At 34.7% G+C, this 16,684-nt stretch overlaps 2 protein-coding genes across 5 annotated transcripts in view; both read right to left on the minus strand.

Moving 5' to 3' along the window:
• The window catches only part of LOC136974031 (mediator of RNA polymerase II transcription subunit 19-like), a 32,951-nt gene extending 25,819 nt beyond the window's left edge, over positions 1–7,132 (minus strand). For 2 of the 4 annotated variants that reach the window (XR_010880579.1, XR_010880580.1), the window contains exon 1: positions 6,896–7,128. Coding sequence is in view for 2 of the 4 variants with exons in the window: in XM_067268803.1 (XP_067124904.1) it covers positions 6,896–7,076 (181 nt within the window). In the remaining 2 variants the exon portion in view is untranslated. Of the gene's footprint in view, positions 1–6,895 lie in introns of all 4 variants that reach the window. The other 2 variants (XM_067268803.1, XM_067268802.1) reach the window with 2 other exon arrangements.
• Positions 7,133–10,516: 3,384 nt separating this feature from the next.
• LOC136974018 (uncharacterized) lies at positions 10,517–11,740 on the minus strand. The gene has a single exon (XM_067268785.1). It carries the CDS (start codon positions 11,738–11,740, stop codon positions 10,517–10,519), a length of 1,224 nt encoding a protein of 407 aa, XP_067124886.1.
• Between the last annotated feature and the right edge of the window lie 4,944 nt (positions 11,741–16,684).

Genomic DNA, 16,684 nt, shown 5'->3' on the forward strand with positions numbered 1-16,684 from the left:
TTGTGAAATTAGACATATGCTATTGAAATATTGAAAAACTGTGCCTGAAAAAGTTTTTCCAGTAAGTACAATTTGATAATAGAGAAAAGAAAAACTATACAGTCAAACCTGTTTTTATGCGGGGGATAGGGACCGCATTAAAAAAAACGCATTAAAAAAATTGCACGAAACTTCACGAATGGCTGTAAAAAATAGTTTTCGCAACACAATTAAAAAATATTTTTTTTAATGCGGTCAACAGGGACCGCATAAAAAAAGTTTCACATAGAAAATAACTCAAAACCGTACGAAATAGAATTTATTGACAACAGATGTCAGCACTTGACTGCATCGTCTGGTCTATCGTCTGTTTTACATATTTTTGTCCAGGTGGTGTTTTGTTGACTTAAAAAGTAAATTATTTCATTTTTCGCATATTCATGCAATAATATTACTATAATAAGTTCATTTATGCTATAATAAGTTTATTTAGCTATAATAAGTCAACGTGAGACATTACGAATCGCACGAGACTAGTCACCAACTATACCGCACAAAAAAAACCGCACAAATTAAAAATTCGCATAAAAAAAATCACTCATAAAAAGACCGCATAAAAACAGGTTTGACTGTACTTGAAAACAAATTTCAATCTATGGACAATTATTAACAATGCATATCTAATACAGTAAAACTTGAAACTGAATTAGCACAATACTAAATATTTTTTCCAGTTTGGCAGTTTTATGTTTTATTCAAGTTCTACCGAACCAGGTTTTTATACATTTAAATTAACGTTATGATTACATTCATTTGTGAATATGTATTTATTTAAAATATAAATAGTAAAAGAGTTTCATTTTTTTTTGTGAATTAATTGTAAACTCAAATCTAACATCTGACATGATATTAACGGAAAATATATGAACAGTATTATTCAAAACACATTATAAACTTTTAATTATTAAAATCTAACTATATTACTGGTGTTACTCAGATAATAGTTGTGGCTACTATTTGCAGACACTTGTTCCCATTGAAATTGCTGAAGATGTTAGGTTACAGCAGAACTGTGAGGTTGGTGTTGTCATGAAACAGAAGAACTCCAGAAGACAGCATGTTGCTTCTTTTGTTTTGAATCGCACTCTGCAGTTGTCATAAAGTCTTGCATAAATAGCTGCATTGATTGTAGTCCCCAGTTCCATAAACTCAACAAGCAACATACTTTTTGGTCCCAAAACACAGTAGCCATACCCTTCTTGTTGTTGAAGGTTTGTTTGGAGAGTTTGAGTGCATCCATTGTCGTAACTGTTGTTTTGTTTCGGGAACCCATCAAGCGCACAGTTTTTTGTAGCATGGGTGATCTGTTATGATCTTGAAACTTCAGGAAATTCCACACACAACTCACTTATGGTAAACCTCTGTTTACTTCAAACCACTTGATCAACTCATTGAACAATGTCTTCTGTTGTGACAGATTTGTGTCCTTGTCCACCTTCATTGTGAACATTGGTTCGGCCTTCTTTAAATTTTCTACACCATTCATGTGCAACACCATCACTCAAAGTTTTCACTGTATACTTGGCTCATTCTTCGATGAATTTCCACAACACTATTCCCTTCTGCTTGAAGAAATTGAATTACACTACACAAAAGTACACTTGGCAGAAAAGTCAATTGTAGCAGCCTGCAACTAAGCTCACAATGGTGTAATGACCTTGAAAGTTACAGTGGCTGTGCATACCCACCTCCTTCCACTCAACTGACTGTTTATCTGCACAATTGGAGGTTGGAAAAAAAAACAGCCTACGTATATATCTGTTTGACACCAGTTATTAATAAAAGTATTTATTTCTGAAAGTTTGATTGTTATGAGATAAATTAACACCGAGAACACTGTTTTTTCAATGTTATTCATGTTTAATGAAGGAAAGAAAAGGTCAAAAATACTTGTGAAAACACAAGTTTGCTTGTTAAAGTATACACACCAATCGAAAACACATTACTAAGCAAATATACTACCACAATTGATGTAAATGAATGGGCTAAATTTGGATATAATAATTATAAATTAGAAATGAATTTGGTCTTAGAGTGTGGCTTTAGATGCCATCTCGTGTTAGCGGGAGTTGTGGGTTCAAGTCCCACTTCGAGCCGATTCATTTCTTCCAGTTTAATCTAAATAAATTAATTAAATATTATAATTATTAATTTTAATACAAGATGGCGCCTAACACCACACTCTAATGCCAAATTCATTTCTAATTTATAATCATTATATCCAAATTTAGCCTGTTCATTTACAGCAGTTGTGGGAGTATATTTGATTCTTAAAGACAATTATAATTGAAACTTGAAATAACAACTAGAATTTTTCTTTATATCAAGTAAACTTGAGGTGCAAATTTTCTTTAAAAAAGAGGACTACAAAGTGATAATTTGCACTAACAAAGTTTTCTAGAAATATTTAAAAGTAAAAATCATCATTATACACGGTGGGGCAGAAAGGACGGATGTTTTTGAAATGGCTACAACTCACCATCAGGTGAAGTGACAGATGTGTGGCAGGTAGCGTGAAAGTAGTAAGATCTTAGCATTGTCTTTTCAGTTGAAGGCATGAAGCCGTGGATAATAGATCACTGTGTGTTTGCATACGACTGAGGAAACAGTCATGCACATCTGATGGGAATACATTTCTGCATCCTTGTCAGTACTTTATACTTGCAAACACATGATCAATCTATATTCTTCATGGTCAACCACAAGCAGAACAAGGAAAATAAATCTTTGAACTGTAAAAATGATCTCTGAATATCAATATATGTGAGATGAGCATTTCCCCCCCCCCAGGTTTTGTGACTGAAGTGACTCAAGAATTATAAGGATTTTGAATATCTGTATTTTTGCCCAGGAAGCATTTCAGTTTCTCTAAATCAAATCTAGTCAATTGGTTTTTGGAATGTTTAAAAATCTCCCATTGCTTCTACACAGATAGCTTTTCTCAAGATTAGAAACTGAAGAAAGATGTCTGCACAAGGATGAACAGTGCAGAGTTCCTTTAACACATCTTGTTTCAACAGATTCTCGAGGTTCACTGCAGCTGCTAATGACTTTTTATCCAGTTTATCAGTGAATGCTCCCATGGATGAAAAATTTTCAGTATAAAACAAACCACTTGAATCCATATGCTCCATCTGATTATTACAGTGTGTTTTGGGGAATGGCAGGGTATGTGAAGCAATTAGCATAATTCTGCCCCAATTTCTTCACATACCATGTTAACACAACGGGCAAGTGATGTCAGATTTGGATACATCAACTTGTGCAAACAAGCTAAGTACATTTGAGCATGCAATTAGCTTGTATGATGTCTGATCTGTTATAAGTTACCAAACTGTATCATACAGAAAAGTGGAGCTCCACAATTTGGAATCTTTGAAGGCCTGCATAAGAATTACAAAATTTGTTTTTTTTTTCTAATTTGTAAACTGAATAACCCACACTGTTAATGGACTGATGTTCAGGATATATCTTTTTAGCACATCCCTTGTGTCATCCAAAATAAAAAAAAAAACTGAACTGTTTTTTACTATTTCCTATATTTTTTAAAAGTTGCTTCATATGCAGGCTGCACATTAGCTCTTCTTTAGCATGCTTTAGTCTTGGTATTGAATGTTTTTCTAGAAAATTTTTGAATGCAGGATTATTTTCCTTGTTAAGAACAATCCTTCACTATATTAAAGCTGTAGCCAGTTCACATAAAAGTTCATTCTTTTAGCTTTATTATCCTTTGCAAATTTTAATGATGTAAAAATACAACTGTCCCTTCTTCTTGTTGTTCTTTCTTTCCTTGTTGAAAATATGTTTTGTATATTTAACATGTTGCTTAACCCATGAAGAAAGATGCTTTTCATGCAAATTTATGGTAACATCAAACAGTGTACATCTCGAAATACTGTCGTCAGTGATAATTCCTTTGTCTGTAAAATTATTTACAAATTACTTCAGTTTTGACTTTGGTATTTTTGACATTTTTAAACCAGTAAGCCGTCATGTCACCACATCTCTTCAATTAGCTTTGTGAATAATGGAACTGTCCTGTTTGTTTATATCAAATAATAAAGTTCAGTACAGTCAACACAAGACTTTCCTTTATGTCCTTCTTTAATATGCTATTTTATTTGCTGATATGTGTTTTGGGCATTTGCCCCTCTTCTGTCAGCTTTATTAATGTTTTTTTGGTGTTACATATTTGGCTTAATGAATACAGAGATGAGCCAAATACATAACAAAAAAATAAGTAAATAAATAAATAATAATAATAACTCTCCTGTGGTCACCACCTGGTCGTGGTGGGAGAGCCCAGTAATTTTACTGATCCATAGGGCAATGCAGGCTGGAGCACAAGCTCCTGGTAGGGACACCCATGCCAGTAAGGTCTATGGGGAGAAATGAAGCTAAGAGTGACCACACACCCACATTCTGTGGAGATATGTATCATGGTAGTAACCAGATCTAAATGTGATACCGGCTCGGACGTCGCCCGGGTTAACAAGGTCCGCGTTCGTGGGTTAGGCAGAGACTCGCATTCGAAAAATAGGCCACAGTCTCCCTTGGTTACCGGTGGCGAAAGCAACACCGGCCCAAGCATGGCTACTGCAATGCCCTCAACAGATGTGAGGAACCAACCTAGCCTTGGTGTTTCTGTGGCAACGCATCCACAGACCACAAAGGCTGGAAAACCACGCCAACAGATGAAATGGACAACAAAAATGAACAAGTTTATCATCCATAATTATTACATCATCACAAAACTTGAAACAAACATGACAGCATACAGACAACAACTACACCATAAATTCACACAACAATGAGAAAATTCCTGAATACACACACACACACTGATACACTTCTTTAATTTCTGTTTTGGTTACTATGCTTTGACTTTGGTCCGGCATAGTACACAGCCACCTGGTTGCAAAGATAATAGAGGGCTGTCCTTCATCCTAGCAAAGGACTTAGCCCTGAGTTAGAAACGGAAAGAAGAGGGAGGAGTTAGGGGATTAGATGGAAGAGGAAATAAAGAAAGATAGGAAAGTTGGAAAAAAAAAGCAACCTTAAGGCTCCCATGGAACTTATGGGCGCCTGCGTCTCCAAATCCGAAATACCAAGGATACAGTAATATTATTGTCTTACAAAGTAACAAAAAAATACAATTGTAGAGTAATTGTGGAAGGACTTATTCCACTTTCGCAAACAAAACATATTCACAATATTTACAATATGATACCCGGCTTGGGTTTCTGAGAGCTCAGTCAGTCGTGGGTTCCAACAATTGGACTTACAATGGGGCAGTTTGGAGACAGTCGACCAAGCAAATGATGTGAGTTATAAGTGTACTTGACACACTTGTTTATAGCAGAATTACTAGTATCATTTATTCTTCTCTTCGTTGTTTTATTGGGCAGACTACGTGGGGCGGGTTCCTTTCAGTCGCTGTCCTCAGTTGTTGAGTTTGTGCTATGTTCTTCTGCTTCCTCGTCTTTGCTTGTATTTTGTTCGGTTTCACGAGTATCATTCTGTGTCCGAATCTTCTGTCGATGATATGGCCGTATGAGAGTTTCTGTGTCTCGAATGTATTGTTCGAGTGCTCTAAACAAGATTTTATTGTTCACAGTTTCTGGTGTTAACCAAGTATATCTAACTTAACCCAACATAATAATAATAATGCGAAAAAACCAACAGAAGAGTTGCCCGAAAGGCGTCTCGGCAAATAAAATAACAGATTAAAGAAACTCCTCATGTAGATCATACTGTACTGCATATAGAAGCAGACATGGTTTCTTATTAGAAAAGAGCTGTCCTTATTACTTCGCACCAGAGAAAGATATTTAAATATCAAAAAAATTATCAATTAAGAATTAAATTTCAGATTTATAAATATAAATATGCAAAATACCCAATTTAAGAGTAAACAAAGAGAAAATTATCAAATAAAGTGCTCAGTGGATAGGGGAAGTAATATCCTATCCAAACAATTGTAAACTTTAATAAAGAACCATCCTGTAGTATTTATTTGTTTTTATTTTTTTGTGGTTTTAGGCCCTTTACTGCTCTGAGAGCAGAAAAAGGCCAGATCATCCTGTAGTATTATGAAACAGTCCTCCGTACAAATAATAAAAAGAGGAAGCACTCCAAGTTTAACAGGCATCACTTTCTACAAACCATTAATAAGAAAATAAATAAATAATACACCTACCACAAAATATCGTACATTTTATGAATTTCCTTTTCTAACAAACCTCATCCGTTAAATAAACACGGTACCTACCTACCGTAGTCTACAGTATTTACTAACTTTATACCGTTTTTCAACTTTTCCGAAATCCCCCAACGGTAAACGCGACTACCATTCCAGGGCGGTCATCACTTGGAGCTTTAAGGACAGAAAGCATTCACTTTTGTTTGTTTGTTTTCTTAAGTTACAGCAGCGTAACGCTCGATCAATCTGCCTTCCGGGAAGTCTTTTTAAGGGTAACCGGCCCCTATTCGGGCATTAACATGGAGAAAAACCTGGAAAACTCCACCGGTGGGCCAAACAATCATTTACAACACCAATTCACATCTCTATATAATATATTTAATTATTCAAACTCAAATATACATTAAATGTGATGTCACTTTTAGTGTAATAAGCTCTAAATGAAGGGTTTGAATCCCCAAATTTTACCCCCCTCATTCAGAGCTGCAGCTGTATAGCTGTATGTATATTATATTATATATACAAATTACCTTAAAATAATAACAAATGTATGTATAATGATCTTATTAACCTTATAAAATAAAAAGTATATAGAATTACTCTACACTTATACATTTATTTGATTGAATAAGTTAAATTAAAGTGTACACTAACTTGGAGGTTCTTTCATCAGATAGAAAGGGCCACTGTGAACGATAGCTGGTGTTTTACCGAGAGATATTGTCGTTTTTAAAGTTCCAGTTGAATCTTGTCGTGGTACGACTGGCGATCTTGCACTTCTAGGACTCGATTTCGGTGAATATTGATCAGATCTCCTAACAACAACGTCGGCCATCTTGCTTCTTCTTCCTTCTTCTTTTTAATTTTAGGTCACGCCGTCTGAGGGTTCTGTCTAATCTCTATCGTCACTTTTTTAAATAAGAAAATAATTTTCAAGCCCATAAAAGAAGAAAATAATTATTAATATTAAATTAAGTTATAAAATAATCAAAATTTATATATAAATATTTTTATGCTAAATATTACGGGAAATTTAATTGTTAGAAAATGTTTTGTATTTAATAAATAATATTTAAATAAGTCGAGTATTTTAACGTGATTACTAAATTTAATGCGAAGAAATTACTGAATATTAAATAATTTATAAATTTAAAATAAAAACTTTATTAATGCTTTCGTGTAGCGGCTGGATGGCCGAGGGTCAAGATGGCAGCCTACCGCTCTGGTGAACCCAGGAATTTTTTGAGGGGTGATCCGTCCGGATATGTCGGGCCCCGTGCCTTACCACCCAGGGCTTCATTGAGGACCTGGCCGAACTCATAATGGGCTTGCTAAAAGAGGACCGCTTGGTGCCCATAAGGCGGAAAGGGTTTTTAAAAAAGCTTTTATGTATCCCAATGCTATATGATTAGTTTCATATTGTCCGGTATAAACTGTTGTCATACGCTCATAAAATAATAGTAAACACTGTTTATTTTACAGTATATTTTCTTTATAAAATCATTTTTTAGCTAAGTTAATAATTATATAACACATACAAGGTTTAGGTACTTAAACAATTGTGTAATTAAAGTAATGCTACGACTTTCAATGTCACGAATGAATTTGGATATTGTTATTTAAGAACAGTTAACTTAATAAAACTTTATTATTTTAAATATTAATGACTGATGTTTTAAGATTTTCTAAAAACGAAATTTTATTTTTAATCTGCGATGTTTCATAGATTATGGCATTATGAAAGGCAAGTGCATTTACTATAATTATTCTCATGTAATCTAACGTATTCTCCAGATATGTGAATAATAATATCCTTATGAATATTCATACATTGATAAATACTTATGAATCGCTTTTTGACTTTATTTCTTAATCAAAATTTTTATTTTATTTTTTCCAGTTACACAGCGTAATATAATGTTAAAATGACTAATTTAACATGTACTGTACTGTACATTATGTAATCAGTCGAAATGTACTCTGAATTATACTCTCATTTCATTTTAACACTTAATCTTTTATTTAATCTTTTCCTGATAATAACCGCGAGAATAGATAAAATTATGTGAAGTGATAATTATGTGAATTATGTGATGTGATAAAATGATGTGATGAATACAACAAATAAATATATCTTATTACATTCCTCCAAAGTGAAATCGCAATACCACGAAGGAATGCGTTTAGCCATGTGCACATTGTAGGATCGGTACAGGCAAAAGACATGTTTTCCTTGTCGATGTTTACGTGTATTTACCTTTGTGTATTGTCGAATTACAAAAATGGAAAACTCAAAGTTTGGATGTAATTATTGTAAACAATTTAACAAATATGAAATAGCAATGATTATAAATGTAGTTAAGTAAAGTGACCAGACGCACTGCTTTCGGCAGTACAGTACTTCTTTGAGATAGTCTATACTGTGCAATTTTTAGGCACTGCATTTGTACTGCCTTTCTTATAAGATGTACTGCTTGTATTACTTATAATTATTTATTTTTACAATATTATGCAAACTGTGATTTTATGCATTTTCAAAGCGAATGCCGAATCACTGTTAATAAAACTTGTTACGAGTACCGTTGTTTTCTGCGAAGTTCGTATTGTCTCGACGGCTTTCGCCAAGCAGTTCGTTAGTTCGTATGACAAAGTCGGACGGATGATTAACAAAATAACACCTTCTACTTATAGCTGAGATAATTTTTATTGAGAAAAACTGAACGTTTTCGGCTTACTCAATAAGCCATCCTCAGGTTATAACTTTCGAAAAAAAAGAAACATTATCGTTCCATTAAAAGAATACAATTGTTTGAAAAAATTCAAAACATTAGCAACGGACAAAAAGGAAGAACACGGTAATATAAATAAATAAATATACAAAAATACATAAAAACAAAAAAGAAAGAACATGGTAATAAAAATAAATATACAATAAAATCGTTATAGTGGGAATAAGAAGTAAAAGATGAAAAATAAAAAATAAAAATGATTCCACTGGTGATACTTTTAAAAAGAATGGCAGATTATCGAGGAATGATGCCAAAACAAGCTAAGACAAGCCTACGAGTTCGTGATATATTTCTTAAACACGAATTTCCAGGCTGTTGGTAGGCTGTCAGCGTCCCTCGCATTTATGCATGCCTCTTCCAACTTGCTTTTATAGATTTCAATTTTTTCTGCGGTGCTCGCTAACGTTGGAGAGCTCAAGGGTTTTACAATATCCACTTCCTCCCATTTAATTACCGAGCCTTGGGTCTGCGCGTATTGCGAAAGTACTGTTGCGTTGGATCCTTTCCTGACGTCATACTTGTGCTCTTTAAGTCTTTTCCCTAAACTTCTTGTGACTCTTATGTAATCTTTTTCGATACCTAGTTCAGCGTTCTCGTACGGGATTTTGTATACTCCGCGTCCCTCACCTACCGCGTCTTGCACCATTGTGGGCCTGGCCGAACCCATAATGGGCCTACTGGAAAGAGGCCCTCTTAGTGCCCACAGGGCGGAAAGAGTTAAAAAAAAAAAAAAAAAAAAAAAAAATACTCCTGCTCTATCTTCCTTCCTAAAGCGATCTTTATCATTCCTTAAGATTGTATATAGGTTCGAAGCTCTTTTTAGAACCATTCTGGTCTCCTTGCGGTTTGCAATTTCTTTCATAATGCCTTTTGAATTCTTGTTGTAAGTAAACTTTGTGATTTTACTGGGAACGTATTTTGAACTTCTTGTTGTGCCCATCTTATACTTTTTAACTAATCCTGCTATTGTGCCTTTCTTATATCCTAGGGATTCGGCCACTTGCGTGATTCTGTCTATTTCCTTATTTCTATTAATAACGTTGTCACAATAGGTATAAGCCCTTCTGATAAGAGCTCGGAATGCTGCCAGCTTGTAATGGTACGGGTCATTAGAATACGATGGAATATAAAGTGGGCTGTGTGTTGGTTTTACGTACACGTTGGTGGAAAAATGCCCTTCTTTGAACACAATATTAATGTCTAGAAAATGGATAGCGAGGGAACTCTTTTGTTCCATTTTCAATTTTAGGCCATCATTGTTGTTGTTTACTCTTTCTACGAATTTGCCTATCATACTATTATTCCTCCATACAATAAGAACATCGTCCACGTATTTCTTGAAATATAATAAAATCATACAGGACTTTTTTCTCCATTTTTCTAATGACCAACTCTCACAATATTCCTGAGACCGGACTTCCCATTGGTACTCCCCGTTTTTAAAATCATACAGGACTTTTTTCTCCATTTTTCTAATGACCAACTCTCACAATATTCCTGAGACCGGACTTCCCATTGGTACTCCCCGTTTTTGCCTGTACGCTTGGCCGTTGAAACTAAAGCAGGATTCATAACATATTAGATTGACCATTTCTGAAATCTCTTCGTTGTAACGTGCTAATTCCGAGTTAACGTCGAACAAGAACTCTACCAGTAAAAGGGCTTCCTTACAAGACTCGATTTTTATGGAAGGATACATGTTTTCATAATCAAAAACCGTTGCAACTTCCTCTTCCATTAATGATAAGTTTTGTATTTCCTCAACCACATTCGCAGGATCTTGCGCTACTAGTGCGCTGTTGTCAAGCTGAGAGGATATATATCTGTGTAATCGCTTTTCTAAGATGAAAATCGGTCCCTTGCGTTTTTCTACTATTGGCCTTATTTCCTTCCCTTCTTTGTGAGTCTTGGCGAAAGCAAACAATCTTGGCATCCCTGGTATTGCGTTATTGCATTTCTTGAGAAAGGGTAAAATGGTGTTAAGTTTAGTTCCCGCTAGCCTTTTGACTCTCCTATCAATGCTCTCGATGATTTTGTATTCAACCTTTTCACATTCTGTTTTTGTTATGTAATCCTCCAACGCTTTGTTGTACGTTTGTCTTTTCATAATTACCAAAAGTTTACTTTTGTCCGCTCTTGTAGCTATCAAATCGTTTACCCTCAACCATCTTTTAGTAAACTGGATGCAACTGTTCTTGCCTCCTCCTTTCTTCCAATTTGCTTGGTTCTTAATGACCGTCTTCCATCTAAAATAATCCTTTTCTAAGGAATCCAGGCCTACAATTCCTCTTTCAATTTCTTGAATCGATGTTTCCCAGTCTTCTGAATTCATTGGGACAAAGTTGGGGCCTTTCTCTAGAACTTCTTTTACCTTCACTGGAACTTCTATCTGGTCCCACATAATAAATGTTGGAAAATTCCTCCTAGTTCTTTTTATTGTTTGTTTAGCGATGATCCATTTCATTTTTCTGACAAAGTTTTTCGTTGTATTCTTATAGACCTTATCCGTTAGTTGAATTACTCCTTCGTTAATTTCCACTAACCTTTCCGGATCTTCATCATGTATCTTATTTTCAAGGTCAATAAGCTCATGCAAGACTCCATATTTCTTGCTTTTAGCTATCCTGATGGACTTACGTAGGCATGCAAGGCAAAATTTAACTTTTAAAGAGCGGCATTCTTTTGGGACGCTGAGTCTATAAATAGACATCGGAAATACCTTATTTCTGAAACACTCCTTTAAAAACTCCAGTTTTCTATTAGCCTTCACCAGTCGTAAAGCCAACCTTCTGTACTCCTTATAGTATTTAACCGGCTGCCGCTAGTACTACTGGTTTATGTTAGTATGGCGGCACCGGTTAAATACTATAAGGAGTACAGAAGGTTGGCTTTACGACTGGTGAAGGCTAATAGAAAACTGGAGTTTTTAAAGGAGTGTTTCAGAAATAAGGTATTTCCGATGTCTATTTATAGACTCAGCGTCCCAAAAGAATGCCGCTCTTTAAAAGTTAAATTCTAATTCTAATGCTTTATATTCCATCGTATTCTAATGACCCGTACCATTACAAGCTGGCAGCATTCCGAGCTCTTATCAGAAGGGCTTATACCTATTGTGACAACGTTATTAATAGAAATAAGGAAATAGACAGAATCACGCAAGTGGCCGAATCCCTAGGATATAAGAAAGGCACAATAGCAGGATTAGTTAAAAAGTATAAGATGGGCACAACAAGAAGTTCAAAATACGTTCCCAGTAAAATCACAAAGTTTACTTACAACAAGAATTCAAAAGGCATTATGAAAGAAATTGCAAACCGCAAGGAGACCAGAATGGTTCTAAAAAGAGCTCCGAACCTATATACAATCTTAAGGAATGATAAAGATCGCTTTAGGAAGGAAGATAGAGCAGGAGTATACAAAATCCCGTACGAGAACGCTGAACTAGGTATCGAAAAAGATTACATAGGAGTCACAACAAGAAGTTTAGGGAAAAGACTTAAAGAGCACAAGTATGACGTCAGGAAAGGATCCAACGCAACAGTACTTTCGCAATACGCGCAGACCCAAGGCTCGGTAATTAAATGGGAGGAAGTGGATATTGTAAAACCCTTGAGCTCTCCAACGTTAGCGAGCACCGCAGAAAAAATTGAAATCTATAAAAGCAAGTTGGAAGAGGCATGCATAAATGCGAGGGACGCTGACAGCCTACCAACAGCCTGGAAATTCGTGTTTAAGAAATATATCACGAACTCGTAGGCTTGTCTTAGCTTGTTTTGGCATCATTCCTCGATAATCTGCCATTCTTTTTAAAAGTATCACCAGTGGAATCATTTTTATTTTTTTATTTTTCATCTTTTACTTCTTATTCCCACTATAACGATTTTATTGTATATTTATTTTTATTACCATGTTCTTTCTTTTTTGTTTTTATGTATTTTTGTATATTTATTTATTTATATTACCATGTTCTTCTTTTTGTTTTTATGTATTTTTGTATATTTATTTATTTATATTACCGTGTTCTTCCTTTTTGTCCGTTGCTAATGTTTTGAATTTTTTCAAACAATTGTATTCTTTTAATGGAACGATAATGTTTCTTTTTTTTCGAAAGTTATAACCTGAGGATGGCTTATTGAGTAAGCCGAAAACGTTCATTTTTCTCAATAAAAATTATCTCAGCTATAAGTAGAAGGTGTTATTTTGTTAATTTGACTAATTATTGGCTGAGCTAGTATCTGGTTTATGTCGGACGAATGGTTAGATTCCGTTCTCAAGTAATTTTTTTAATAGTGAACAATAAGTCGGACAGACAGTACGCAGCTCAGTAGAATATTTCCTTTATTAATGGTCAGTTGCTTTTTCTTGTGTTGATGGCTTTATTGATAGTGGTTACATTTTTTTATCGACTAACCTGCTAACCCTAACAAATAATAGGTAAGTGGCAATTAGAAATTAGAAAAAAATTACGGAAGGGTTATAAAATAAAAATATTTTCTTTTAATTTGTAGACTGTATTTACAATATCAGGCAACAAAAGACAAAAAAATCATTTTAGCAATAATTTGAAGACAGAGTTTCCATTTATCATTCAAGCCAGCAAGAATGATGACACTTGTAAAATGCACAATTTGTTGCTAAGAATTCAGTATTGCTAATAGTGGCAAAGCGGCAATAACAAAACATTGCAAGAGTGATAAACATAACACTCACATTAATGCAGCAGCTTTATCGTTAAAAGTGACTGACTACTTGAAAAATATAACTTTTTCATCAGATGAAAAAAAAATAGGGAACATTTGCATTTCATATAATATGCCATAATCATAGTTTCCGTAGTATGGATTGTACGTCAACTATAGTGCGCAATCTCTTTGAAAAAAAAATTTAATTGTGGGCAGCGCCGTAACTACGCCCCAAACCTATGACCCAAAACTTGGTCCAGGTCATTTCTGCGCCCCCACATCTACGCCCTGTGCCTGGGCACCGCTGGCACCGCTCTAGTTACGGCACTGATTGTGGGATAAGAAAATGCGAAGCAATAGTAATGTACTCCAAAATTACGCATTCGAGTTATCGAAACAAGATTTGGAAAATGAAAAATATATTACACTTTTATCAGATGCCTCAAATCATAAAGAAATACAAATGTATCCCATTTTAGTGCGATACTTTTTTTTCGAAACTGGAGTATATGTTAAACTATTAAATTTAGATTCTGTGACAGGAGAAACATCAGCACTCTTCTCTGAGCACATTCTTAAAATAATAACTTAACCTAATTTGAAAGAAAAAATAATCGCACTATCCTCAGATAACACTAATACTAATTTTGGAAAGCTCAAAAGGAAAGGTGAAAATAATGCGCATAAAAGATTAATGCAATTATTAAGTAAGAATATCATTGGAATTGGCTGCAACGCACATATTTTATCCAATGCAATTAATACTGCTTCTAGTCAAATGAGTATTGTTGGTGAATCCATAATCTCTCAGATTTATCTATACTTTCGCAGATACACAATGAGAGTCACCAATCTTAAAGATTTTTGCGAGGAAGCAGAAATAGAAAACAAAAAAAATGTTGGGATATTCTACAACGAGCTGGCTTTCGTTAACACCTGCTGTGGAACGCGTAATCAAAACGTTTGAGCCTTTGCGCTCGTACTTCTTAAGTTTAGACCAGTGTCCCAAAATATTGAAAGAATTTTTCGAAAACGAGTTATCTGAAGTTACATTGCATTTCATTCATAGTCAAGCTGTTGTATTTCATATCACTATTAAAGAAATTGAAAGCTTTAAAGTGTCAGCTTCCGAGGTGAAAACTGTCTTAAATAATTTGTTGGAGCAAATAGACGCAAAATACAATAGTGGATTTCTTCCATTAAAGTTAACGCAAAAACTCGATACAATCGAAGAGTCAAACCCTGGAAGCAAGGCGAAATTCATTAAAAAAATTAAATGTTTTTATAAAAATTTCTTTGAATATGTAAAAAAATGGACTGATTGTTTCGAAGAGCTACACATTATATACATATTATTAAAATATAATATAAACTAGCGGGTGGGTCCGGCGTTGCTCGGGCAAAAGTAACAATACCAAAGATTAAGATTATTACTCGATACTTACTCGTTTTCACAGAATGCAAGAATAGGGTCGCATTAGTATCCGGCAAACGCATTGCCGGGTACTAATGCGATAGTTGAACGAGTATTTTCAATCATTAATGATTTCTGGAGCAGCGACAAATCAAGATTAAACATAGAAATCTTATCAGCAGTGACTTCAGTGAAGGTGAATCTCCAGTATACAAGTAAAGAATTTTGTAATGTTTTAAAAGAAAATGGTACATTATTTAAAAAAATTTATTTAAATGAAAAATATAATTATAAAAAATAAAAGACTACAAAAAAAATCGAGAAAGAAAATATTTTGAAAGCACATGCATAACCATTACCCCCTCCATCCGTCTCGTCCAATGTACTGCTTTCACGTTTAAAAAGCTGGTCACTTTAATGAAATACTGATTTCTTAATGATTTTATAAATAACGAGGAACTATTTTCTGCAAACAAATGAGATACAACGCGGTTTTTAATTGATGGACGAAGGTTTAAACCAATAAACAGAGTTTATTTATTTACAGTAGGTGCCACCTTACGATAGACTATAGACGATCTGTAAACCGCGGTTCAGAAAAATTTCATTGTAGAGACAGCGTTCCTTGCTTGCCGCAGTTTAGACAACGTTTTGAAACCGGTTATTAGACCTACCTTCTATACATGCGCTTAGAAGTAGGAATAAATCATCACTCTAATTGGCTGCAGAAGCCAATTACAGTGATGATTTGCCGACACTGCCTTTCGCTCCCCTATAGAAACACTTAGGCTACTTGAATTACTCGTTATATACGAATAACGGCAAGTAAATCCGTCATATAAACTGACTCAAGTGTATTTACTGTGATCTCAAATATACGTATCTAAGAAATTAGCATATAACTATGAGGGCCATTACGTATGAGGGGACAATTAATGGTTCCTCTCCATAGACGAAGTCAGTCAGATCGGTCAATCCGATCGCATCCACGAACAGGATTGTCGTAGCGTCGAGTTATATATTCTAGGATTGAAGAAAGTCTGAAGGCTGTGATCACGAGTTTATTTACAGATAATTATAACTCTATATACAGACGGTTATAACAACGTCGATCGTATAGAGAAAGGTCGGAGCACACGAGACGGACGTCCGGAACGAAGCACGTCGAGCCGAAAAGTGGTTAGCTTCGACCCTGAAGTCGCGCCGTTGGGAACGGTGGTCAGTCGCAGTGTTACCGACCGCCGCACGAGCTTATGGCAAGACATTGGGATGACCGATTTTGATCAAACTTTGAGTTATACTCCATCCCCAGTTTAAAATAACACAACAAATTAACTTTTAGAATTTATTATTATTATTTACATAGTGACTGGTTCCTTGGTGGGGGTGCTCCAGTTCATAATCTTGAGGTTCGTGTTTCGCATATTGTTGATATTGATTAAAGTTTCATAAAAAAAATATTACATTTTTTTAAATTCATGGTATCTTTTTACTTTACTGTATTATCAGGTAGAAAAACTGATTTTTTTTTAAAAACTACAGATTTATTGTACAGTAC

This window comes from Centruroides vittatus, unplaced genomic scaffold, assembly GCF_030686945.1.
Source record: "Centruroides vittatus isolate TY-2023 unplaced genomic scaffold, ASM3068694v2 contig_337, whole genome shotgun sequence".
Lineage (NCBI taxonomy): Eukaryota > Metazoa > Arthropoda > Arachnida > Scorpiones > Buthidae > Centruroides > Centruroides vittatus.

What these genes read in the sequence shown, in the direction of transcription:
- LOC136974018 (XM_067268785.1), bottom strand. Translation starts at nt 11,740, where the DNA reads ATGTCTATTTATAGACTCAGCGTCCCAAAAGAATGCCGCTCTTTAAAA.